Source organism: Apodemus sylvaticus, chromosome 16, assembly GCF_947179515.1.
Source record: "Apodemus sylvaticus chromosome 16, mApoSyl1.1, whole genome shotgun sequence".
In the NCBI taxonomy this organism is placed as follows: domain Eukaryota; kingdom Metazoa; phylum Chordata; class Mammalia; order Rodentia; family Muridae; genus Apodemus; species Apodemus sylvaticus.
This window is the reverse complement of record NC_067487.1, coordinates 15,519,765-15,546,478: the sequence shown is the minus strand read 5'-3', so window position 1 is coordinate 15,546,478 and position 26,714 is coordinate 15,519,765. Positions and strand designations below refer to the sequence as shown.

Sequence of the window (26,714 nt, the reverse complement as noted above, 5' to 3'; positions counted from 1 at the left end):
GAAGGCCACAGGCTGTGTCCCCAGAGGGAAATCAAAGCCCCAAGGCAAGCCGTGCTCAGGACATCTCCCCCGTCGTCCTGCCCAGGTCAGGATCACGGCTCACGCCGTGCAGACAAACCCCTCCGAGCTGCCGAGGTGCTCCATCGCACTCCTGGACTGCTTAGCACATGACGCAGCAGACACCCCGGGTAGTTGGCTGTGTCACATTCTGTCACATTCTGTCACAGGATGAGTTCCATGGGCTCACCAGTACATGACATCATCAACAGCATGCAAAGAAGTACCCACCCCTGAACTTCAGTGACAAGTTTTGATTTCCACCTCTATAAACACTGGGATCACTGAAACCCCAGCCCCAACACTAGAGCGCATGTGCAAAGAGGACTCCCCAAGCCAGGGCACAGAGCCTCAGCCACCAAGGCCTAGACTCCTCCCCACTCTCCTGACCCTCTTCCAGCCTTCACAAACCTACTCTGGGACCCCATCCTTAGTCTTCTAAGAGACAATCTACTTATAATATATTAATTGGCATATAAATTCACTGTCCATCCCTCCAAAAGCAGATGCGGCTATCAAAAGATAGCATCTAAAAGACTCATTCCAATTCACTACCATTCAAACTTATAGGAAGACCACCAATGAGACCCATCACCACCATCCCCCCCAAAAAGAAATGATTCAAAAACAAAACTACTGTTTTAAAAAGAGAAGTAAAAACCAGTTTACCATCAACTTTCATTGGACAGATTCCTTTCCAAACAGTTTCCTCTGACCCAAAAGCATCTGCCTTCTGGAGACACAGTTTGTCCCTTCCAAAGGCATGTGCAGAAGCCCTCAGTGAACCACTGCGTAACAGAACAATGAGTCAAGGCTTGGCTAATCAATTCTCATTATCAATAGCTAGTCTTCAGACCAGAACAGTCCACAGTTGGCCCCAGGGGCCCGAGAGTTCTCCCACATTGTCCTTGGAGAGCTGCGGATCTGAGGCCCCAGGGGAGGAGCTGCACATGCACATCTCTTGGCAGATCACGTGTGTGCCCCTCACAGGCTTGTCTCCTCACACACTCTGACAGGGATGTTATAGTGCCGGTCGTCCTCGGCTATGAGGGTCACCATTGGCCAGTCCTTGGGGGGGTCGGTGGGGTAGACTGTGACGAACTCCTCCGTGTTATACTTGGACAGCCGGTACACCCGGATGCTGTGGCGGACAGCATAGGCGAGCAGGAACATTTCCACCTGGGAAGGAAAAGCAAGTGAGTGTGCTGAAGGAAGCGTGGGGAAGGAGGGCCCTGGCACCACGCTGCAGCCGCTAGCTAGCCCAGACCACGAGCGCTAGCCCAGACCACGAGCACTAGCCCAGACCACGAGCACTAGCCCAGACCATGAGCGCTAGCCCAGACCATGAGCGCTAGCCCAGACCACGAGCGCTAGCCCAGACCATGAGCTAGCCCAGACCATGAGCTAGCCCAGACCACGAGCACTAGTCTAGACCACGAGCACTAGCCCAGACCACGAGCACTAGCCCAGACCACGAGCGGCAGGGGCTCAGCTGCAAGCGTCCTCCTCCCCTTTGATAAAGAATGGCATTTACACCCAACAGGGACGTAAACTCGGAACATAAAAAAGTGTAATGTGAATTCAATAAAGTATATACAATAAGACAGTTTAAAACTGAACAAAGTCTTTGGAAGACATTTCTCCAAAGACAATAAACGAGAGGCTGATGACCACAGGAAGTCCTAAGCGCTTAGAGAGCAAACCAGAGCCACGAGAATGTATCCAATCGGAAAGGCAGAGGAGTGACGGTGAGGAAGAGGCTTTCTTTGGGAGTAAGGAAAGCGTATGGAGACTGAAAGCATGCTAAGCGGCCATTGTCACACAGTGTAAATGGCTGCTCTCTGTTCTCAACTTCATCTGGGTCTTTAGGAGATAGTGAAAGTGTCATGAAGACATGGAAAGTCTCCCCACGCTGCTGTGGGAATGTAAAGTGGGGCGGCTGCTTCTCTTCTCTTCTCTTCTCTTCTCTTCTCTTCTCTTCTCTTCTCTTCTCTTGGTGATGCGAGGGGTCCAATGTAGGCCTCATCCACGCTATGCAAGTGTCTGGCACTGAGATGCATTCTAGACCTGTATAAGTTCTTCAAAACATCACCACACTACCATCTTCCCACAGCAATTCTGATCTTGGACATATACCCAAAATGAAACGTGTGCACACATGCACACACGGCCCTGCCAATGAGTGCTCACAGCAGTCAGCAGAACTACCCAAGCACACATCAAGCAGATGAGTGCACAAAATAGAACACGGCCATACAATGCCGTTTGACCCGGTGAGAAAAAGGAATGGGGTCCCAGTGCATTCTAAAGCACAGATGAACTATGCTAAATCAAAATGGTGGTCATAAAATACTGCATAGTGTATGGCTCCATTTCTAAGAATGTCCAGAACAGGCAGATCCCTACCCAGAAATTAGAGTATGACTGCTTACCGTTGGAGAAAAGGAAGCCTAATCTCTAAGTGGCTTTGGATTTCATTATAGAATTCCAACATGTTTTAAGATTAGACTATCCTGGTGGTTTAAAAGGATAGGTTAATGGTGCTTAAATAATATTCTTAAAGGAGCTTTTTAAAGAGGATTCACCACTGTAGCAGAGCTCACTGGCTCTTAGAGCGGAGCATAGCACAAGTCCTCCTAGACTCTGCCACAGACCTTTGCTACAGCTCAGGAGCCAAGCGTCCTTCATTCTAAGAACAAAGAGTTATCTTAAGTAATCATAAATATTCTGCCCTAGCAATAACCACCAGTCTTTTGTTCTTTCTTACACCTTAAGCAAGACAACAGAACAGGTTTCATAGATTTCTATCTGCCAGAAAGACTGAGAGGAACCCAGCGTGGCTCTCTCTTCCCTGAGAGAGCGTCTGTCCTGGCACTCGGGCCTTTTCGGGTGCACTCAGGTAGGCACAGAGTCCAAGTAGGAAGCAGCAGGTTAGATTCAGTCTTAATGTTACTTTAATTGGTAGCTGATCACATACACACATAAAGGGTGTTAACATATTTTACAAATTATATTAGCATTCTAGTGAGTCAAGAGAATTAATTTTATCCATCACTTTGCAAAAACAATCCTAGGACTATGTAAGGGTGGAGACTAATAAATTATGTCCATAAGTCTTAGAAATGTCTCCCTTAAAAAGGCACAACCTCACCACCCCCTTGAGTAAGTAACAGATTTAGTGACTAGCTTATAACATATAGAATATGGGATAAATGAGAATGTGCAGTTTCTTCCAAACCAAGAGCAGACCAGTGGAGAGGCCTATGCAGCGAGGAACTGAAATGACCCTCTGGCTACCAACAAAGATGTAGGTTTCCTGCCAAGAGTTATGCAAGTAAGACATGCAAGTAAATCCTCCAGCCCCAGGCACACTGTGGCCTTAAGTCCTGACTGCGAGCTCATGGGTGCTGGACCAGCAGTGCCTAGGAGAGCTGCCCCTGAACTGACCTGCAAGGCTCGGGACCCCTTGATGGCTAGCCCAGGGATAAAAATACTCTCAGTCCCAACTCACCTGTTCAAGGCCACCCGTGTGTCCCACCTGGTTGAGGTGGTTCCTCAAGAGCTGTTCAGGGTCATTTGATGTGTCTCGGGCAAACAAGAGCACAGAGAAGAACGGAACGTCCTTTCCCTTCTCCTTGTCGTCATACAGTTCGATGGCTCTGTTTAACATGAGGAACTTCACGGCTTCATAGAGGCTGTACTCCTCCTCTTCGTTTGTGAACAGTTCATCACAAGCTGTCTGCCTCGCCTCAGCAGTCCTCATTGCAGCCAGGCTTACCCACTGCAATGACAAAGTTGTCACCATTACAATCTTTGTTCTGAAAATCCCTGGCATATTTCTGTACCATGATTATAAGATGGTTTTCATAAGCAACATGCCAATGTGAACAGCTTCAAGTTCTCACCTTAAACAACGGTGACCCTCAGACTGTGGAGCCCTTGTTTAGCCTCTTCTCTTGCTAATGTGAAGTGCAACACAGCGAGGGGAGGCATGGGGATGTGAGGTGGATGCCTTTCCATCAGCAGGAGCAACACCAGCAACCAGGCAGCTGACAGATGTGTGAGAGCTGTCAGACAGCTGTGACTGCCACACCTGGAGGGTTTCTAAAACCCAGAAACACAGAGACGAGCCTCCAAATTGGAAGACTGCTGAGAGAGACTGTGGGGTCTCCTGAATATTGGTTTATTAAACTTACCCCATAATGTCTTAAACATATACAAGCGTCTAATCAATAAATCCAATCAGGAATTCTTGACTACTAATTAGAAATCAAGGTTTTCACATAATAGGCCAACTCTTTAAATGAACAAGAAAACACTGTAACTGTATGGACTGCTAAGCTGCCATGGAAAGAGAGATGCCAATTTAGTTCCAGTCCTGATGAGTAAGCACTAATTAGCACGCTTTCAAACACTAGTCAGCATTTTCAACCAGAGAGAAAGTGTACTGATTCTGACCTCACAGAACTCTCCAACACTGAACAGCTGGACTGTGTTGTTATGTCTCATATTTTCTAGAAGCAGACAATGGTGCTGCCAGGAGAACGACTCTAGAGTCAGAGTCAAAATGCAATCTGTCTTCTCAAGGTTTCCCTCCAGGCTGCAGTTCCCTCATCTCTAGAACAGAGGTGACCACAGTCATCCCACCTTCTTGGTTGAAAGGTAGAGGAACCCAAGCAACTTTTAGTGCCAAGTAGGACAAAGAGAAATGCTGCCAGCTGCCAGCAGGGATTCCTGAGCAACTTCAATGTCCCTGTAAACTGGCATCGCACACATTCCCCAGGAGGGTCTAACTGCAGGCCACATACATCACAAAAAAAGAAAAAAAAAAAAAAAAAAAAAAAAACCCTAACACCTTCCCCAGCCCCTTGAAAAGGAAACGACACCTTACAGCTAAGCTGACAGCCTCAGCACTGGGTCCTTCATCACTCCAGCAGGCCAGCCAGCAGCTTCTAGCCCCTAGCCATTACACTCCAATAGGCAAGGAGAACACCGGTGCCCTCTCCCACAGGGAGGGAGGACTGTATTCACCAATCACAGGAAATCAGAACACCAAGCTATCCATGAACTATTTCAGACCAACTCTCAGGATGGTTTCAAAAGACAAGTCACTAAGTCTACTTACTGAAAAAGTTTTCAACACATATTGGTAGACTTTTAGAATTTAAGAGTAACTGGAAAGAACTTAATACACAGAGATACACGTAAATACACAGGGAATGTGACCGTGGGATAAAGGACAGAAGACACAGCTCACAGTTAAGATCACCTGCTGCTCTTACACAGGATGCACATGGTGGTGCTCACAACCCCCTCTACCTCCTGCTCCAGGAAACCAACATACTCTTCTAGCCTCCAGAGATGCACATGTGTGTACATACATATGTACCCACACAATCAATCAATCAATCAATATGGAATAAATGATAACCCTAAAACCTATAAATAAGACTTAAAATTTATATTTATTAAGGTTTCTTTGGAAGAAAATTAAATGTTATCTGAGACATTCATATACAGTATCACATCCAAGAAAACAGAATGTTCACATTTTTCCATTTTACCCCCAAAAAAAAAAAAAAATCATGAGAGGAATTAATGTTCTTTTAAAGTTTCCTTTTTCAATGTGTGTGCAAGTATGTGTGCACATGTATAAGGGTATAGCGGTGTATACGCAGTCACATGATGACTGTCACTGATTAGTTAGGCTGGACTGGATGGCCAGTAACCTCAGGGACCCTCTTGTCCCCTGCTCTCAATTGCTGGGGTTGCAATCACATGCCACCAGCTTTATATAAGTTCTGGTGAACCAAACTCAGTTCCCTGTCATGCACTTACAGACTGCACAACTCCCCCAGCCCAAAATTATTTTGTCTGAAACCAGCAAATTCTGACACCTAAAGAAAACCATGAACTAAAATGAACCTTTTTCCTTATAAACTTACAAATAAATATGAAATAAATAAATAAGCCTAGGAACACTGCATCTGCTGGGACAACAAGAGAGAAAGCTTTGCACAGCTCAGAGACAGAAAATTACACGTGTCAAACCTTCTTCCTTAGCAGGGCAAGAGATTCCTTAATTTTTTCAACCAGGTCCTCACTCTTCCCATCAAATTTCAGTCCAAGTTTCCACTGCTTGATCCAGGTATACTTGTTTATCAGCTTTTCTGGTAACTGGAATATCAAGAAACAGAGATACAGAGGTGTCAATGTTGCACGATATCTGAGACAACCTAAAAGGAGGACAACTCAAAGCCTTCATACAAAACCCACTTCATTTCAAGAACTAATTCCTGCAAGTGTATCACATAGGTTAAGTCAGAGAATCTGAACAGGAAGTCAAAAACTCAAAATATAGCCACATAGACGGCTGTGAGGTTAAATGCTTTTGGTTCAAATCATCAGGAGTCCAGTCAGCAGAATACCAACCACAGGCCAGGACAGGCAAGGCACAAATCTGAGGACAAGCTAAGGAAGAATGCACACTGGGTTTTCATAATAACGACCTTTGGGTTCTGGGGGCTCTGACAGCCTTACCACACATCAGCACAAGGCTCAGCAAGGTGATTATAAGCACGCAAGGCCCTTGGTAAAGTCAAAAGCTGCTCCTTTTCCTGACACGACAGTAAAGCCTAACTTCTGAAACTTATAAACAACCCAATAAAAACACAAGATCTTTCTGTTAAACAATATTACAACACATTCTTATTCCACAGCATAAGATGGGGAAGAGAAGTGAGACCCACAGCAGCGAGAGGGTGAGGGAGCGGTACTTTTCTAATGAGAGAGCCACAAGCAACTACTATGGTCCTCACTTTCTGTTCCTGTTTCTGGACTATTTCATTTGTACCTGCATATCATTAGAATCTAGAATCTGAAGGCCACAATTTAATCCATGACAGCCTGAGAAACTATATCTTCCCAAGAGTCCTGGGTGTGTCAGGATGAAAACCATAGACTTGGGCTGGGTAGGGACACATCACTACACTGCTAAGATTTCACCGCTGAGGTCCAGTGAGATGGCTCAGCAGAAGAGGTACACACACACACACACACACACAAGTGAATGAATGAATGAATAAACAACCGAATAAATAGGGGGAAATTAGAAATATAAAAGAGAGATTTCACCCCTGGAGTCAAAATATCATATCCTTAATGTCCTATGCTAAACTTGTTTAAAAGTAATAAACAGTTTAGAACAAAACATGTTCAGTTCCACTAGAACCTAAGATTCTGAGACTCTTTCATAAACAATTAACCCTGATTGTGCTTTCTCAGTCTATGACAACTGTGTAACTAAGATGGCTTTGTCTCTACAAAAATCACAGTGACCGTACTCTCCATCACTCAAGGGGGAAAGACACGCAGTCATCATATCTTACTGTGATAAGTGAGCATTCACCCAAAGCTGCATCGGCCCCACTCTGTCCCCACACCAGCTGCACTTCTGAGATGTGCACAGGCAGTTTAATTTGTCTCGGACTCAAAACCAGAATCCAATGTGCCCTCAAGTGGCAACAAAGTGAAATTACAACCTGGCTCCAAGAACTACAATCCAAAAGAAAATACTTGTCCAAAGACTGTAAGGTAGGCGAGGAGACAGATGGCAGCCCTGGGGAGAGCTGCAGGATCTGTACCACTGGACGGTCACCCAAGGAGCAGCTACAACAGGCAACCCAGTTACTTTTGGAAGAAACATGTTAATTTTGTCATCTCCGTCAGTCAGTTAAGTGATTGTCCAGGTCCAGCCTGTATACGTCCACAAGTGAGAGTCTTGGAAAAAAGTCCAAAAAGTAAGACTTGGAAAAGAAAGCAGGTTAGAAAAAGTACCAACAAGACAGCTTGGTGGGAAAATGCACTGGCCCTGTAAACCTGCTGTCCTGAGCTCAATCCCAGGGACCCACGTAAATGGAGAAGGTAAGCAAACCCACAAAGCTGTCCTCAGACCTCCGCACACTCACTGCAGCACCCACGCAAACAGGCTCACACAGACTCATGATAATAAAAGTTTAAAGGAACTAGTAGGAAAGAACAATGGAGTTAGATTTATTTCTGCAGAGGACATAAACAGTTTTAAATGCTTTCATGGGTCACACATGGGGTCCACTAAATCACTAGTCCTTTCTAGTGGGTACACAGGCCTGCCTTCTTTTGGAGCAAGAGATGCAAGCAAAAACCAGACTGTGCATTTGAAGTCAGCCTGGTCTCCAGAGCAAGTTCCAGGACAGCCAAGGCTACAGAGAAACTGTCTGGAAGAGAAGAAGACTAAAAACAACTAAAGGGAGGAGGAAGGAGACTGAAGCAAGAGATGAGCCGGTGCATGTTTCAGGGTAACCAGGTGGCACATCACTGCTCACTGACCTAGACCATAGCCTGCTTACTCCAACCAACGCCTAGAATCTTGACACCACCGCAACTCCAAGGATCAAAAGCATCGTCCCCAAAATGAAGTCACAAAAAGCTTTAGTGTCACTCTGCAGCAAGCCTGTCACAGGCCTTATCCGTCCACAGATTTTACAAATACAGTACACTTAAAACTGAAAAGGCTCCTAATATAAAGGATACTCCCTTTCCACAGGGTGAGGGCTGACTCAGCTTTGACCAGTTATTGCGGTCAGATGTCTGCCTGCACTCACAGGTTGGTTCTGGACAGAAATGAGACCAGTCAGAAGCCCAGGCAGGACAAGAGAAAGGGGTCACTGCAGGTCAAGAGGGACAGAGCTGGACTCCTAAGCAGAACAGCAAGGCCCGAGAAGCTGAGCAGAGCAGCCTGGACGGCCGTGTCCAGGAGTCAGTCTCAAGCACGCGCTGCCGGGCCGAGCTGTCCCCTTGATGCCCTGGAAGCAGACAGCTAGCACCCTTCTCAGTCGGTGAGTCTCCAGTGCAACCACAGCTGTGCATCGACCTCTCCTCTGGCCGCACTTCGGACACAGAGCTGGAAGAGGGTGTTTCACTCAAGTCTTAGGAACAACACAACAAAACGTCAAGAAAGGTCCAAACCACGTCAAGTTTCTGAGGGCATGAGAACAAAAGTAGTCTCTTCATCAGAGACTGAGCAGAAGCAGAATCCAACCAATGTGGAAATGATTGATGCTGTGGAGAGGAGGCCAGCACTCGGAGCCACTGGGAATTTAACAGTTATCTGTAGAACCAGGCCAGGAAAACCACACAATCGCTTCATCACTCCTACAAGGAACACATTTTAACATGATCAAAATGGAGCACGACCTGTCACTCTTGAGAAAGGTTGCACTACATAACCCAGAGCATCTTACAAGTCCCAATCCTCCTCCCTTGGCATGGAAAGTGCTGGAATTCCAGGCATGCAACACCCCACCTTCTTACCTGATCCATTCACATGTGGTAGATGATGTTACCCAAATGCACCCTGTTAGCAGGAGGTATGGCTTTACCTTTCTGGGGTATAATGTGTATGTTTAATTACCTGGGACATTATTTGCACCAAAATTCTTAGAAAGTATAAAAATTTAAAATTAGTGTCAAATAAGCCCAGAAATCTAAAAAGTAAAGGCTCAAAAGTATCAAACAGATTTGGTAATAATTTTCAAATTACTTTCTTTTGTTTTTAAGAGTATTGTAGACAAAGTCTATCCTCTCAGAAATAATATCATCTAAAAGTAAATTAAAACATACTTCTTTCTTTAATAGGTTGTAAAGCACATTCATTCCCTTTGTTGGGTGTGCTAAAATACACCGTCCACGTATGTGTGAGAAGGCCAAGTGTAACGGGAACACATTAGTCAACACAGTCTCCACTCACTATACTTGGTACAGACGAGTGCCACAGACAGCTCTGTCACTCCTGGGAAAGCCTTATTGGTAAATGTCAGACCAACAGAAGTAGCAACTGTGCCGTTTACACAGGCATGGAGGCTCGCACCCGTAGTAGTCCCAGCATTCACGAGACTGAGGCAGGAGGAGGACCCAGGCTTGAAGTCAGCCTGGGCTACCGAGTTAAGACTGTCCACCCCATTCCCCAAAGCCCTTCAGCTCACATGCAAACAGCAAAGAGCAAAGCCATGCTCACTAACGCCAGGATTTACAGAATTTCCTTTCATAAACCACTACACAAAACATTAGCATGAGACCTCCTCTGTATCCAGACACCTGCAGACGTAGATCCCAGGGACTCTCTACCATGTGGCTGACTTAAAACACTAAGGATAGCCAGGTCCAGGAAAGGCTTCTACATGAGACACTAACATCTCATAATGAAACATAGATTTGTTTTTGAACTGCCCCTAAAGTCTGCATGGACTCCAAAAAAATAAATAAATAAAAAATAAAAAATTATATTAGTTACTTCATAGAAACACCAAAATAAAGTTTTTTCTATGTGATTCTTATGAATTCTAAACTCAAGCTGTTCTTTAACTCAGCTTAAGTATATTAAGTTTTGTCATTCTTTTATTGAAAATACCGATTATTTCTAGTCATTTTTTACACATATAAAATCTTACATATGCAAACTTAACACATCCATACACTGAAATCACGCTGCATAGAGCACCATCAGACACCCTGAGCAGAAAGACAAGTCTTCTCACAGGAACTCCCGGAACACTGCAGAGCATGTTCCTCAAACTCACGCACAGCGTACCAGTATGAGCTCCAGGTCCTGCAGCCAGGGGGGCGGCTCGGCCAGCTGGCTCATGGCCTGGAACAGCGTGGCCCTCAGTGCACAGTAGTTATCACCACGGACTCGCCTTATGGAAGTGAACTTCTGAGAAACTTCCTCATAGCCCTTGGGGGAAAACATCAAAGAGTTCAGATGGTGGTTACTGGTTTGAAATAGCAAGAAAAGTTCCATGCCTACCAGAAAAAAATTGTCCTAAATCACTGGGAAATGGCAAACAAGAAAGAATAGCTCAGTAAGGCATTCCAATCTCTGATCACAATTCCATTTACCTTAAAATATTGGTGCTTTATGAAATCTCAGCATGTATAACAGTGGCCCTCAACCTTCCTAATGCTGTGACTCTCTAATATGACCCCCAACATAAAATTATTTCCTTGTTACTTCCTGTCTCTTTGCTACTGTTATGAACCATAATGTAAATATCTGATGTGCAGGATGCCTGGTATGCGACCCCCAAGGGAATTGTGACCCCCAGGCTGAGAACCACTGCTCTGTAATAAATGCCACAGACCCGACGTCCGAAACAAACCAGGTGTCAACACTAGCACCCTCACGGTTCCTTCTTAAGCACTCACTCACTGCTGGCATTCCAAAAGGTTTAATTCGTGATTAATTAATCCCAAATGCTTTAATGAAGAGACCAGGAAGGGGGGCATGCAATATTTCTATCTCCAGTATATTTTAAGATACACATAAATGCCGAGTTTCCAATGTGTATGTGTACACACACAGGCATAAGTCACTCAGCAATGGTAACACATCTAAGACTATGTCACTAGGCGACGTCATTGTGCACACATCACGTGCACAAACCTTGCTGGTAGACCCTCCTATACATCTGGACTAGTCTCTTACTGAGTATTAGCAGGGGAAGCAATCTAACAAGCCACAACAGTATTAAATCAAGTCTGAGACAACAACACAGTCAAGAGGTAAAGTGAAGGTGAGCCGTATGGGGTTGCTGCTGGCATAACACGGCACACTGCTGGACACGGAGACGAGGCACAGCAGCTGTCACATGCATGGTGCTGACACGACTGCGCGCACAGCGCTTTCATGACTGACAGTCCAGGTCTGTTTATAACAGCCTCAGGACAAGCACTAGAGTGATGCACCACAACCACACACACACACACACACACACACACACACACACACACACAGTCATCAGGAGATCCAAAGGCTGCAGGTCCATCAGAATCTTACAGCTCCATAACTGTTCTATTTCTGAGATGAACCTAACACTTAAATACAAATTAATTTGGATTTATAAACACTTCCAAAAGAATATCCAAATCAAAACACAGGTAATTATTTAGGCGAATAAGGACTAAAATAAAATCAAGAATCAAACTTGTGAACAGGCAGTGAAAATGCTCAGATTACATCACAGCTCTTAAGGAGCTGTGTCTCTAAATGGAGGGTTTTAATTTGATTACGGAATGGTCAAATCTTTCTTTCCCTGAAACCAATCCCACAGAGGAAAAATTTTCCCATAAATTCTAAAATATGGCCTATCTGGGTAACCTGAGTGTCTTCAGTATTGGACTTAGGCAGGCCAACCATGAAAACAGACCTTTGGAAGACACTAAGGCAAGAGAATGAAATTATTAGTTAGAGATGACCTTTCTAGGGCAGGTAAGAAAATACTGACATGATTCACTGCAGTCTGGGTGAGCAGTAGACACATGACTAGCACACGGCCTCTGAGAGAACAAGCCTTTGACCTTTGGCAAGAGCTGAGAATCAAGAGAGTCTGCGACTGAGTTCACACACAGGGCCTAGAGCACAAATCTGTAAGGAGGAGGGCTGAGGCGGACATCGGCTTTCAGATTGCCAACCTGAGTTTACTAAATATTACTAAAAGATGAGTAATGTTTTCTAATAATAACGATGATGATGATGATAAGGAGGAGGAAGAGGAGAAGGAAGGATAAGGAAAGGAGAACCAGCAGCAGCAACTGCTACTGCTATGAGAGAAATTAAAATTTTAACAATTTAAACCCTTTCAAATATGATTCTATCAAATTCTATCAAATTTGGCTGGCAGTCGACTCCACAGTTAAGAGCCCTGGCTGTCCTTCCTGAAGACCTGGGTTCCATTCTGAGCATCCTCAAGGACACTCCAGTCATAGGTAACTCCAGTCTCGGAGTCCACTGCTCTCTTCTGGCCTCTACAGACACTGCACACACGTGATACAGATAGACACGGCGGCAAAACACCCATACACATACAAATAAATGCGGCAAAACACCCATACACATACAAATAAATGATAAAAATACAAACATTGGTCAGTATTTCTAAAACACAAGTATATTCAAAACCAAAGTGTAAGTAATCCAAGAAAAAAAAAGGGAACCAAAAGACACAACTTAGTAGTACTAGGTAGAAGTTTGTCACTAGTTTAGGAATGGTCAAACAGAAACAGTGTCCTATGGCTTCCCTGCTACTGAGGAATGACGGATGGAGTACAGTCTGTAGGTAGAGCCCACAGGGTGTGATTCTAGGGGTGCCCGTGTATGCAGTGGATGAAGTGAAGGCAGCTCCTGGCACACCGTAAATGACAGGAATGGTTCAAACCCTGTGCAGAGAGAGGACGGGAGGAGTCTACACCTAGGACTTAGACACACGTGCAGAAGGTGTGAAATCGCCTCTGCCTACCCTTGAGGCCTGTACAGCTCCAGTTAAGAAGGACATTCCCAACTGTCTCAAAGAGAAGCACCAGTGGCCAACTCTACTCTCAACAGCACAGCTATGTGTTCTTCAAAGAAACTAAGTTACTAAAGAACTGATGCTGTTTCTATATTAGTACTGTGACTCCAAACAGGTCCTTATCTTTGTAGTCTGTTTCCTCACCTCTAAAATTAGAACACCAATAATATTTACAGCATTGTCTTATTATAGCAGTTGTCTTAACCAATGTCTAAAACCATGCTATGATACGTAACTCATGATTCTGTAGATGCATCTTGGCCGTACCTTTTTCATACATGTGGCTTTCTGAGTATTTCCTCTCCATTCTTTTTTGCAGTAGTCCATAATGTCCATTTCAGGAGCCACACTTAACCTGGGTTCTGGTGAAAAATCAAAATGGCAACAATGAAATGAAACAAGGAATCACGGAAAGCGGAATGGAAGATGGCTTTCCTGGGGTAGAGGAAGCCTCTCCTTTCACCTTACGTTCTCTATTTTAAAAATTCCTCAATCTCACTACTGCCCATGTGTCTAGTCCATGCCACCTCCATAAACCAGAGTGGTCTCTTATGGGCCTCCCTGTCACCACACAGTCCAGCCCGTTCTCCACACAGCAGCCGGTCAGGTTGCTCATCCAACGCCTGAGTCAGGAGGCAGGCCTTCCTCGCAGCGCACTCACCTGACCCCAGGTGGCTGTGAGCTCTAAGGGAATCAGATGCAAGCACAAGAACCATGGAACCAGCTCCATCATCTCTTTCATAGCCATTAGACAGAGATAGCATCTAACAAAAATTCCATTTGCTATTTACCTAAGACTATACTTTTTGTTATACGCCAGAAAGGATCAGAGCACTCAGTGTTGGTTACTCCACAGACATTCTTTAATGTCTCCCCAAATTAGTACAATTCAGGATTAAACAAATGTTATGGATTTTTTTATAAAAAAAAAAAGCCTTTAAATTCAACTTCAACTTCTCCCCCCAACACTCCTCTCCTTTGTTTGTGTGTGGGGGTGGGGGTGTGTGGTGTGTGTGTGTGTGTATGTGTGTGTGTGTGTACTAGGGATTGAACTTTGGGCCCTAAGTAAGACTTTCTTGATTTAGTGGACAAGGTTTGATTTCTTGATATATACCTATGATTATGTGTATAGTGCATATGACAGTTTGTTTCAAAAAGTTATTAGGGCAATTCTCAGGTTCATCTTGGCTTCTTTTTTAAACTGTTAAGGATACAGATATTAGCAATTGTTTTAGGAAATGAACCTAGGACACATAGAGCCTACATATCTTGTATATAAGTGTTTCACGGTGCCAGGAATGGAGATGTAAGGGAATGAGGCCAGGATTCCTCCCCAGTGGAAGTTAGAGATGAAGGAGGAAAGGACTACAAGCAATCAGGAGCCAGAGCACAGTGGGAGCCAGTGTCTGAAGTACACCAAAGCCTCCCTAATCTGACCATTCAAAAAGCCACATCATTGTTCTCCATTTCTCAAAGAAAAAGCAACCTTATTCAAAAGTTTACATAATCCATGCACAGATAGATGTCTGTGTGGAATACAATATAATTAACCAAGAAGTGAAAACGACCACTGTTACACTTTGAAATTGAAGCGATAATTGTTAGGAGGCTACTTATAATAAGGAAGGACTCCCATGTTTGCCTTTCCACTCACATCCCCACAAACAGGAAGAACTGCTAATATGCAGTCAGGACCTTTCTGGGCCAAAAGTTTTTGTCAGGGAGGAGTGTAAGCCTGGGGAGGAAGTACTTTACCAGCAGAGGAAAGACTTCCAGACAAGAAGTCTTCCCCCCCCACCCCACCCCACCCTTTATCCTCACTCCTAGATACACTAAGACAGAGCCCTGGGCAGGGCTGAGGAGTCCTACATGTCAGATCACTGGGTTAAGGATGACCCAGGGATCTTATAAAAGCAGGAGGCCAAGCCAGAAGCCCAATCCTGTCCTGAGTCAGAGGTCTGCATAAGGGTAAAGGCGTGGAGAAATGAAGCACTTGCATAGCTACAGCATCTTACCTGAATCCCCCTGGGCTTCTGTGTCTGGGAGGACACAGCAGTCCCCACATGCTGACTAGCTAGGAGATGGAGGCAGAGGATCAGGCAGTGCCTGACCTCATCAGCCACTGGGTACAACTCCCTCAGTCTAACTATAATCTACATAGCCTCCCATTGCTATTTCAAGGAAGAAGACTATTTCTTTTGCCAAAACCAAAAAGAGAAAAAAAAAAATTAAATAAGGGAAGTAAAAAGACCAGACTGGTAAGCAGACACTCAAACAAGTAAACTTTGGCCCTTAAGCACCACGTATGTGACAAATACAATAACCAGCCCTCTCAAAGGGTGAGAAACAAAACGGGGAGTCCTCCAGGAACCCAGATCTTTCAGGACAGACTAGCCCTGTGATCTCACACTTCTTCTCTGATTGGTCAGTAGAAACTCACCAGGTTTTAGGGGCACAGGGTTGCACAACTACTCAGCTCGCACGAAAGCTCCCAAGTCAAACGAAAGCTTAAAGTTCCAATGGAACTGTACTTACAAAGCTGGACAGGCCAGGGTGTGGAAAGCCTTTATGGAGCTAAGCTAGATAGAGTTGTCTTTTCACCCACAAAGGATCGAAGCATTCTGACTGGTCTCGGTAAGCACTGTGACTCCTAGGGAGGAGGCAGAGCTCCCTCAGGACAAGGGCAGTGAGCTCATCAGGACTGAGCTATGAGGACTGTGAGACTGAAAATGCACTTCACCAGACTCACTAAATGCTTGGACAGAAGAAAATCAAATCAAAATCAAGCCACAGAGGTGGAAGAGGAAAACAGAGGGTCTACAGCACTATCAAATGACGGGTAAACACAGAAACGCAGGAGAGCTGAGTCAGTCCATACAGCACTCTGTGTTCTCAGGGATTTGGAGCAACTCAGCCATGAAGACTGAGCATCCTATGATGTTCTAAGGAGGGTCACAAAAAACATCCCTGCTGGCTTCACAGAAGAATGGACCAGCTCTGGAGGAAGAATCAGAAACCATCATCAAAGACTTATGTATCCTAATTACAATAATGCTTTTGTTCACCATAGGGACAGAGCCAGTTCTAAGAGCAAAGCAGAACTTGTAATCACACAAGCAGTGCAAGTACTATTCGTATGTACTGTGGAGATCTCTACACAGGCCAGGGAGCCACCGGGAGCACCAAGTCCATCCCAGGAAGGAGAAGACCAAGCTGGACAGAGCAATACACCCTGCACAGTCACACAGCGGCTGGCGTTCTCAAGCACATGGCCTTCTTCAAGGGTGTGTGGACAGCTAACTTCTCAAAACATCTTGCAATTGAAAATGACAGATGTGTTCAAATCCAAACTCTTAGAGAATGTAAAGATACAAGCTGAGAGACAGCAGAGTCAAGAGATGCAGGGCAGAGTCTTCCCCCTATCTACTTCAGCAGAGTAAGAAGCTCATATACAAGAGAATGGATGTATGAGCAGCCTTGTAGGAATTACAGGCCGCATTTCATGAAAGCGGACGGGCTGGTCTAACTAGGTTTTCCAGGCACAAGAAAGTCTACAGACAAAACAGTTCCACACATACCTGATATCCCTCTTTCATGTATTAGCAATTCTTTCTCCTTTTCTATTTCATCTGCAGCACGGTACATGTCCTCCTCGCTGAAATCACACCAAAGTAGATATTTTCAAACTCTTGTTGCACTGACAATTTCCATTGTGTGACAATATATAACTGCTTACGAAATGCTATGACATGGAAATTTAACTGTTTCACATACAGGATGCCACAGTGATAAAATATGCGTGCTAGCATCTCTATCACAGCACTTTCTTTCACTTCAGAATCGCTTTAAGGGAGACCATTCATAGATCACTTTACATGACTCCAAGACTATTTAAACTAAAATCTCCCAGCATGCATACAAATCAATGGTGCTCCTGAGTGACCCCTCCATGTTCCGAGAACAGAACCAGTGTTAACAGAAGCATTTACACAGAACGCCGACTTCTGTAACACGCTACACATAAATCTCACAGCAACTACTCTGAACATGAAAAGAGAGAATCAATTATTACAAGCCCCCTAAACAAAAAGTCCTCCTCAAGGCTTCGCTCGTTCCCTCACCAGCCACCCGCCACCCACCCAGATGCTGCTATGCTCCCACACGTTCTAAAGGCTACCACTAATCAACAACTTCTTTACAAATATAATCGCTTCCTAAAGTGTCTCTTCAGGGAACTAGTAAGTATTGAGAAGGGGGTAAAATTCAAGGCAAAGATAATGAATATGGCTACCACTTTGAAATTGCTTCCCTTTCCTTGAAGATTAAGAGGCTTGGCTAGAGCTGCCCTGCATGTTCCAAGTGTAGTATTAATCCCAGCACCTTAAAAAGAACATTTATTCCAAAATGACAATAAAGGGGACAGAACAGCCAGTGTATGTGACAGAGCAGTGGGAAGCAGAGGGAAGGCACGAACAAGGGAGCCCCGGATGCTGGAGAGGCAGCTATGCGGCAAGCTAGGAAGGAGGGTCTGCGGCTCAGCAACTACAAGAAGCAAGTTCATCTGAAGGAATGCCGACACACTGAGCCTAAAACTGCGGAGAGGCCACATAGGAGTGTGCAGACTTCCCTCTCCCTGTATTCCCACATAGGAGTGTGCAGACTTCCCACTCCCTGTATCCCCACATAGGAGTGTGCAGGCTTCCCACTCCCTGTATCCCCACATAGGAGTGTGCAGACTTCCCACTCCCTGTATCCCCACATAGGAGTGTGTAGACTTCCCACTCCCTGTATCCCCACATAGGAGTGTGCAGACTCCCACTCCCTGTATCCCCACATAGGAGTGTGCAGACTTCCCACTCCCTGTATTCCCACATAGGAGTCTGCAGACTCCCACTCCCTGTATCCCCACATAGGAGTGTGCAGACTTCCCACTCCCTGTATCCCCACATAGGAGTGTGCAGACTTCCCACTCCCTGTATCCCCACATAGGAGTGTGCAGACTTCCCACTCCCTGTATCCCCACATAGGAGTGTGCAGACTTCCCACTCCCTGTATCCCCACATAGGAGTGTGCAGACTTCCCACTCCCTGTATCCCCACATAGGAGTGTGCAGAGTCCCACTCCCTATATCCCCACATAGGAGTGTGCAGACATCCCTCTCCCTGTATCCCCATGACACTGCCCCATCCTCACAGCTCAGATACAAGTACTTCTGCTTCCAATCTCTTTGTCCTTGGACATGGCCTAGCAGACAGAGCTGGAAGAAGAACAGTCTCAGGAGAGAGAGACAAAGAGAGGAGGTAAGAGAGGGAATTGCTGGGGGAATCTAACAAGAACCTCATGAAATAATCCAGTGTTTCCCATGTATGAGAGAACTAATGTCTAAATCTGCACTTTATAGATGTGGTGGTACATGCTTACAACCCTGGTACTCAAGAAGCTGTGAATGGAGATCTTGATATCTAGACTAGCCTGTAGTATAGAAAGACCTTGTCATTCATATACACATATGAATGTGCCTTAGCCCCACCTCCCTCCAGCATGGCTTTGATTACTCCCCTACGCACTACTCGGAATTCAGTCCAACTCTTAATCACAACTACGCTGCACTTTTACAGGTGATTTGCTGCAGGCATTCTCTTGTCCCAACAGACTCAGAATCGTGGTCCACCTCTTTGCTAACACATCCTGACAAGTGCTTCGCTGCACACTCTACAGAGAGCAACAGTTACTGTGGGAACCCAGCCAGAATGAGAGGTTAGCTGTTCTTCATCTCAGTCCTTATTACCTCCACAGGCAGCAGCAGTTCCTGGGGTATTCACTTCACAGGACTGCTGTGAGAAAGACATGTTTAAAGTAACAAGTACTCAAAAAAGTTAGCTACTATTAATTTTCATATATCCACCAATGTGAAGAGTACTAATAAACAATTTGCCCAGTGGTCATTTCTTGTCCTTCTTTTCTCTAGTGTGTATGTATAGGTGTTAATAGTGTGATGGTAAGAGAGCAAGTATCATATGATCCAGTGACATTTCAAGCAAAAAGCATGATGTCACTCAGAGAGCTTGTGCCAAAATTAAAAGCAAACAGATGCTTGTAGGGTGGGGGTGGGGAGACAACAGATCAAAGGCCAAAAATAAAATATGACCACATGTTTTCATTCTTCTCTCATAAACTTAATAACAGTTTTCTGTCAAGCCAACAATTACACCTATCAGAGAAATTCTCATCCTCTAAAACAGTCATGGAAACAAATCACTTTCTTAATATATTTAAATTCTCAGAAGCTGTCTTCAGACAACACTTCCCCAATCTTGCCCTGGGTTTTCTCAGCTTCAGTGAGAAGGCTGTATGATCTGTGGTTCCTCTTCCAGCTAACTCCTAACCGCCTATGATAAATCTGCATTTCAGGCAAATTCTGTGGCTAGCCTGTATGAGCGCTTGGCTCCCTTCTGTCCCCTCACAGCCCAGTGCCCAGAGAAGACAATCCAAACAGTCACTTTACAGATACAAATGCCCTCACGGAGCAATAGGAAAAGAACCAAGAGAAGGAAGAGCAGAGCACACAGGAGAGCTGCGTGCACGGGGCGGCACAGCAGCGCGGATGCGTGGGCACAAAGAGCAGCGACTCAGGATACAGTTCTCACAAGAAGAGCAAAGCAGAAGCCAAAGAGCCCACAGCATCTACCATCACTTCAGCAACCAGAGATGTCACCCAGATCCTCGCACCAGTGTTTGATAATGTCTTTGGCCACCAAAGGTGTGCTGCCATGTGAGCCTTCAAAGGTGACCCCACAGTTGTGTGTCCCTGGAGAAGAGATCAATGCCAAGTGTGAGTAATGAAGATCAACATGGTCAGAAAGGAGAGCATTCGAGAGCTGGGGTGAGGGATCCACCCACCTAAGGTGACCGTAAGAAGCAGAGGGAAGGGGGAATAGAAGTGTCTGTGTGGTATTCTAGGGGTGGAGCTCTTGTCTAGCATACCCAAGTTGCTGGCATTCACTCCCTACAACCCTGAAAATTAAAATAGCTTCACCAGAACTTGTGTCTTGGGGTAAAGTTCAGTTTTGTTTTGTTCTATTCTCTTGAAGTAACAATGCTATGCTGCAAACAACTGCAGAGTGGTGTTGGAGCTGCGCTGGGAACGTGGAGCTGTGGAGGTCTGATCTCTTTTTTAATGGGAGGGAAAGATAATGAAACAATACAAGGAAAGTGGCATTACTGAGATAAGGCCTCAGTGCTGACAAACCCCACAGACTCAGATCATCACCACAGCAAAAACTTCTCTCCTATAAAACATGACAGCTAGAAAATAGTAAAGTGAAAAGTGACTCCACGTCCGGACATGCTAGTTACACTTCAACAGTACAGTTAAATTTTAAACCAAATGATAATAATTCCTAACTAGAAATCTCCTAGCTTAGCACCATGGCATTATTTGAAGGGATCTGTTCTCAGGTTCCCAATAAATACTATTTACCCATTTTCTTTCTCATGAGCTAAACTACTCTACTCTGAAGCCAACATGCCAAACTGAGTTAGCTCCAGTGCACGCTAAATTATAACTAGGACCTCATATTTTGCTCAGAGGTTTCCATATCAACAAATTCGAAAGCTAAGGGAGTGTGTGTATGTGTGTGTGTGTATGTGTGTGTATGTGTGTATGTGTGTGAGTGTGTGAATGTATGTGTGTGTATATGCATGTGTGTGTATATGCATGTGTGTGTGTGTGTGTATGAGAGTATGTGTGTGAGTGTGTGTGTTGTGGGAGGGGGACTGAGCTAGGCTGGCCTTGAACTCCTGATCCTCCTCCACCTCTGCCTTTGGAGTGCTGGCATTACAGGGACAAAGTACTAAATCCAGCTAAGACTTGTTTGCAAATGCTTACTAGTGCAAATGAAATTATATGATTTCTAAGAAAACTGTAAAATTAAAGGCAGAGCTCAGAGAAACAGATTTTTATGAAGCCATATTTTCAACATCTAATTCAAGACATGAAATGAAAACAACCAATTCTAACAGTACAAATTCTAGCTTACAAACAATACTTTTTCCTTGTTTTAAAAAGAAGCACTTGCCAGGCGGTGGTGGCGCACGCCTGTAATCCCAGCACTCTGGGATGCAGAGGCAGGCGGATTTATGAGTTCAAGGCCAGCCTGGTCTACAGAGTGAGTTCCAGGACAGCCAGGGTTATACAGAGAAACCCTGTCTTGAAAAAACCAAATCCAAAAAACCAAAATAAATAAACAAACAAAGAAAGAAATAGAAGCATTTATTTTGGTGTTGACTATTTTGTGCCTAGGTCCTTTGGCCAGAAGAGGGCGCTGGTCCTCTGGTACTGGAGTTACAGATGGTGGGGAGCCACACTGTGTGGGCGCTGAGAGCCTAGAGCAGGTCCTATGTGAGAGCAGCAAGCATTCTCAACCACTAGCCACCGTTCCAGCCTTCAAAATAGTATCTTCTTCACAACTCACCAGTAAGAACACTTGACGAGGCAGCCTTCATCATCTAAGAATAAGATACCATATGCAGCTCTGCTCAGGTCTGACCTGGAGCACTGCAGTTTATATTTAACTTGGTCTGTTCTAAGCTCAGGCAGTACAGGTTAAGACGAAGTCAAGCAATGTCACGCCAACATGTCTTCCCTCTCAGTCACAGAACAGTAAAGAGCACTCAGCCTAGCCTTTTCCCAGCGTTGGTGGCTGCAGGGAGGGTAAACAACACAACACATGCAGGAAAGTACCAGCACCTAGGCCAGACTTCCACCCACGTCTGCAAGTGTGCTTTCCATGTCCAGCTCATGTTGCTCCATGTGACTTCCACAAGCGCGGAAGGACAACACGGCCGCCTTCAACAACGGGGTCTGGGACATCCGTGGTGATTTCGGAAGTGGGTTCTTCCTTGGGTGAGGAAAGGAGAGGGAGTCCACTATATTCCCACAGCTATACACATTCTTACCCCACTCTGGGAGCTAGGCTGGTCAAGGACGGAAAACTGCATACAAGTGGGCTTGACAATCCCTGAAAACAGCCTAACACATAGACCCTTGCTCACAGAATCCATACCTTAGCTTAGAAACACAAGTCTGCCCTCAATTTCACAGGGCTTCACAGACTCCAGGTGCGCCTCCACACAGAGCATACCCACCGTGAACCTAGCACCCCCAGGTAGTCTGTGACTTCCCTAACCACTTCTGGTTTAGTCAAGTCACTGAATAGGGTAGTGTGGTGTGACTGACAGCAGAAGTCAAACATGAAAGGATGGGGGGGGGGGGGGGGATGAGCTGAAGATGAAGCGAGAGAGACCTGTGCCGTGAGCCGCCAGGGGCCGTGCACAAAGTCAAGTTATCTGCTCTAATGAACGGCCTCTTCAAATGGGACTCCAAGCTTCCCGGTGACCCTCCCTTGGGGCTTGTGCAGCAGGCAGTGTACGTGTGGCTTGGGTGTCCCTCTTCCCCAGTTCCTCCCCTTGTGAAATGCAGTGAGCTTATTATTAAAACGAAATCAGGACAGCTGTGCTACCAGAGCCAACCCTCCAGAGTCACATCCCAAGTGCATAATTCACCTGCAGATTGCCTAGGACTTACATTCATAATTAACCTCCCCTCAAATGTAGTACAAATGACTCCAAAGCATATCTGGAATCATATCCAGTCTTATTATGGTCCCTATTTTAATGTACAAATATTTTCAATAACTCCGAGTGGAAAGATCTGACCCCAGAGCCTAACACAGACTTTAAAAGCACATTCTTAATGGTATTAAATTTATACTATTAATAGCAAACTATTAAGCAGCATATATCACATATGCACATATTATACTGTCAACTATGTACTGTTTCTATGATACGGGACCCTAAGAAAGCCCCACAGAGAGAAAGCCCACTCATCTACACATGTAAGGCTGATTCAGAAAGGTGGCTGGGCTAGCAGGGTGGTGTATTAAACAGTAACATCTGTGAGCTACACCAGCCTCATTCCCCACTTGAGTCAAGAGAGAATGGGATAATTAAAGCCAACATAGGCAGTTAAGGAAAAAGAGAAACTGAGTTAATAACATACAAATTACAAACGTGGGGGTGGTAAAGTCTGCTGGCCTTGTAAGCCATGCCTCTCTGTCCAGTGTTGCTAAGGAGGTCAGGAAGAAAGGGGGTGAGGGGCTGAAGAAACATGGTCTTAAAATCTCCTACCTGTGTCTCCCTACCTCCCTGCACAAGCTGCGCCTGCGGAATCCGCACCTGTTTCAAGTGCGAGATGACAAACCTAGGTTTCAGCTTTAAGACTAACAGCAGTGTGAAGACTCCTTCCCTGAGGACCATTCTGCCAGGTGTTCCTGAGAACCACCACACCAGAAAACCTACCAAACAACTGTGTGTCCTCTGGAGAATGTGGTTCTGGCCTCGAAAGCTCAGGTATCTTTCAAGGAATGTGAAACTGCTAGGGTAAGACAGGGGTGCAGGACTTAAAAGGCTCAAGGTAAAGGCTCAGGGTAGGAAGGCTGGCAGTAGGGGCCGTTAGGAACCAGACGAAGAGCAGAGGCAAGAGACATCTCTAACCTAGACAGTTTCAACTTGGCAGCCACAGATCAGACCAACTCACACATGACCCTGCATATGGAGTTCAATATAAAGAAAAAATAAGTGTCCTGATTTAAGAATCAGGAAGTTTCATTAAAAAACAGTGTATCTAGATTCATTAACTGCAGAAGACCCAGCAACTATGGCCAAAGCTTAGATAATGGCTGACCCAAATACAGAGCTAAAAGCTCTGCAAGTCCCAAAGCTAACAGCCAATGTCACTAAGTCTAATTGGCAGCCTAACTCTGGGAGAAGGTTAAGGCCTCCTACTCTATACCTTTCCCCAGTAACCATTAGCTCATTACATGAATAATTACCATCACATTTGGGTGCTCAGTAAATGAAACCCGTCAAAGCCCCACTACAAAGCACCTTGCAAATGAGCTATTATATCACATCTACACTAACAAGGCTTCAAAAGACCCCTTCTTAGGAAATTAAAAGAACTCTAAAGGTCCATCTGGACACACCTTATGCTTTAACTTTTGGGTAAGAAAATTGACTGCCAGGGCTTTTAACGTTGTAAGTCCAGAGGCATCATCTATAACTGTGCCACGAACTCAGTAGACACCTCCAAACCCTGCATAGTGTAATCACTTTTAACTTACTGTTTTTCTTCATAGCCAATAAGGAACTGCTCTAAAACCGTGTGTGTGTGTGTGTGTGTGTGTTTAAAAGCAATGGGTGGTAGGAATACCTAGCCAGGGTCTGACAAGGTAAAACGAAGAGGGTTAGCATGCGGCCAAAGTCTGTCCAACAGGTGGGAAACTCTTCAAGCGGTGACATCGCGGGGCAGTTCTGTGGCTGTTACAGAGGCGACCTCACTTCCTCCGAGCTAGATTAGAGGAAAAGAGCTGCAGGGAGTTAGTCGGTCATTAAATAAGCCTCTCCGGATTTCTTTCCCAAATTCCTAGCGCTTTCCCTAACTTTAGGGATGGACAGTTGTCAAAGCGGGATTGTGGCGGCCTGGGTGACCGAGCTGTGACAGGGTTCGTACTCTGGCTCTGTCCTGCTCGGTCTGTGTAGCCTACCTGAGACCGAGGAACCCACGCAGCCCCGCTCCCGTGCCCGCTCACTCACTGTTCGGTCGGGCATCGCGTCGCGGCCCGGGGCAGCGCGCCGGCCGTCACCTTCCCGCCGTCCCGCGCCGCGGCCCCCGCCTCGCGCGCCGGTGTCTCCGCGCAGCTCGCACCGGGCCACGCTCCGGGCTGGGGCATGGTTCCCCGACTCATCCGCGGCCACACCGGGCCCTGCCGTCCCGCCGTCTGGAGCCGTGGCTGTGCAGCCCCGCACCCCGCGAGGTCCGCAGAGCGCTTCCGTAAGCGTCACGGTGGCCCGCCCTGCGACCTTTGACCTGCGGCAAGGGGCGTGGCGAGGGGCTAGGGGGACCTGAGACGGGCGGGGCTGGAAATGGAGAGTACGCCTGCGCAGAGCGGACTGAGCCGCGGAGCCTGGAGAAGCCCGCGCCATGTGCCCACTGCGCATGTCCGGGCTCTGCTTGCAGGGCGTCTCCTCACCCAGGGATCAATGGCCTGTGTTGTGGGTTTCGAAGGCTGGGTAGGACCCGGGCTGGGCGGTGTAGAGTTAGCAGGTCCTGGTAGTGAAGGGTTCCAACGAGTTAGGATGCCGAGTAGTATTTCCCTCGGTTCAGAACATCACCCTCGGGTCCCTAAAAGCCCGGCTGGCACCAGTTCCTCAGTGCCAGCGCGGCCTGCGGAGCACAAGTGGCGTTGGTGTCGGTTGTGGGGTCGTAGCTGAGCGAGCACAGTACTCTGTGTCATCTTGAATTATATTGTTTCATGTAGTTAGTAGGCAGGGCTCCAGCCTCAAGGCAGAACCCAAGTATGGAGCAATAGCATGGAGGGACATTTCGGAAGCCTGCAAGAGGTTCAGGGGCAGATCTGATAGGTAGTGGTGGATTTTATGGAACGGTATTGGAAATCAGATCATAAAAGGCCAAGTTAGATTGATATGCTTGAATTTGGTCTTTGTGGAGTTCTCCTTATGAGACCATGTATGAAAGATCACCTTTGCCTGCGATTAAATATTAAAGGAGAGGGCATAACTGATGTTCGGGGTGAGGGGAGCACACTAGTGTTAAACATTCCACGTAGCTGATTAAAACCTTGATTATGGAGAGCTAGAATATTACAGATTAGGAGCAAGATGCACTGTCTTGGGCTGTCTTCAGTTCTCCTTCATAGCCAGTTACTGCCAGGCTCATTGCAGCCATTAGATAAATCCTTGGGATCTACAGACTTAAACCCGGAATGATATCGGATCAGACCTGAGACCTATAACAAACATTTCTACCGTCTACCTGATACGTTTTAGAAATATCTTTGACTTCATGTTTGATTCATTCTGTTACTATAAAAACAAAAAACCAAGGAAGCTGTTGTGTGGGAGCATATTTGAGATAAGCCAAGTCTGTGTTCCTGGACCATTGTGCCTCATATTTATTTGGCTCCAGAATAAACTACCTTACTCCCTTTCAGGTGAGGGCTGTGTTCTTTGTAAAGACACCTGGGAGATAAACTTAGGGAGATGGGGACATAAGAGGGTAAACTATAGAAAGAATGTTGGTCCTTTGAGGCAAATAACTCTGAGGTGTTTTTTTTCCCTTTAGTTCTTTTTTTCATTAAAAGGTAAGAAACACACATGCTGAAAATTCAACGCATAAAATAGTAAGCAAAC

General features: G+C 45.7%; 1 protein-coding gene across 3 annotated transcripts; it reads right to left on the bottom strand.

Annotated features, from left to right (window-relative positions):
* Positions 1 to 691: 691 nt before the first annotated feature.
* Positions 692 to 25,355, bottom strand: Otulin (OTU deubiquitinase with linear linkage specificity). Of its 3 annotated transcripts, none has more exons than XM_052159806.1 (8): positions 25,098 to 25,169; positions 24,715 to 24,871; positions 17,018 to 17,094; positions 13,707 to 13,801; positions 10,685 to 10,828; positions 6,109 to 6,234; positions 3,569 to 3,838; positions 692 to 1,236 (listed from the first exon to the last, which is right to left on the bottom strand). In XM_052159806.1, exons 2-8 carry the CDS (start codon positions 24,801 to 24,803, stop codon positions 1,042 to 1,044), a joined length of 996 nt encoding a protein of 331 aa, XP_052015766.1. In that variant the 5' UTR covers positions 24,804 to 24,871; positions 25,098 to 25,169; the 3' UTR covers positions 692 to 1,041. The 3 variants fall into 3 exon arrangements, with proteins under 3 accessions (XP_052015766.1, XP_052015767.1, XP_052015765.1); XM_052159807.1 differs by having other exon boundaries at positions 24,715 to 24,852; XM_052159805.1 differs by lacking the exon at positions 24,715 to 24,871 and having other exon boundaries at positions 25,098 to 25,355.
* Between the last annotated feature and the right edge of the window lie 1,359 nt (positions 25,356 to 26,714).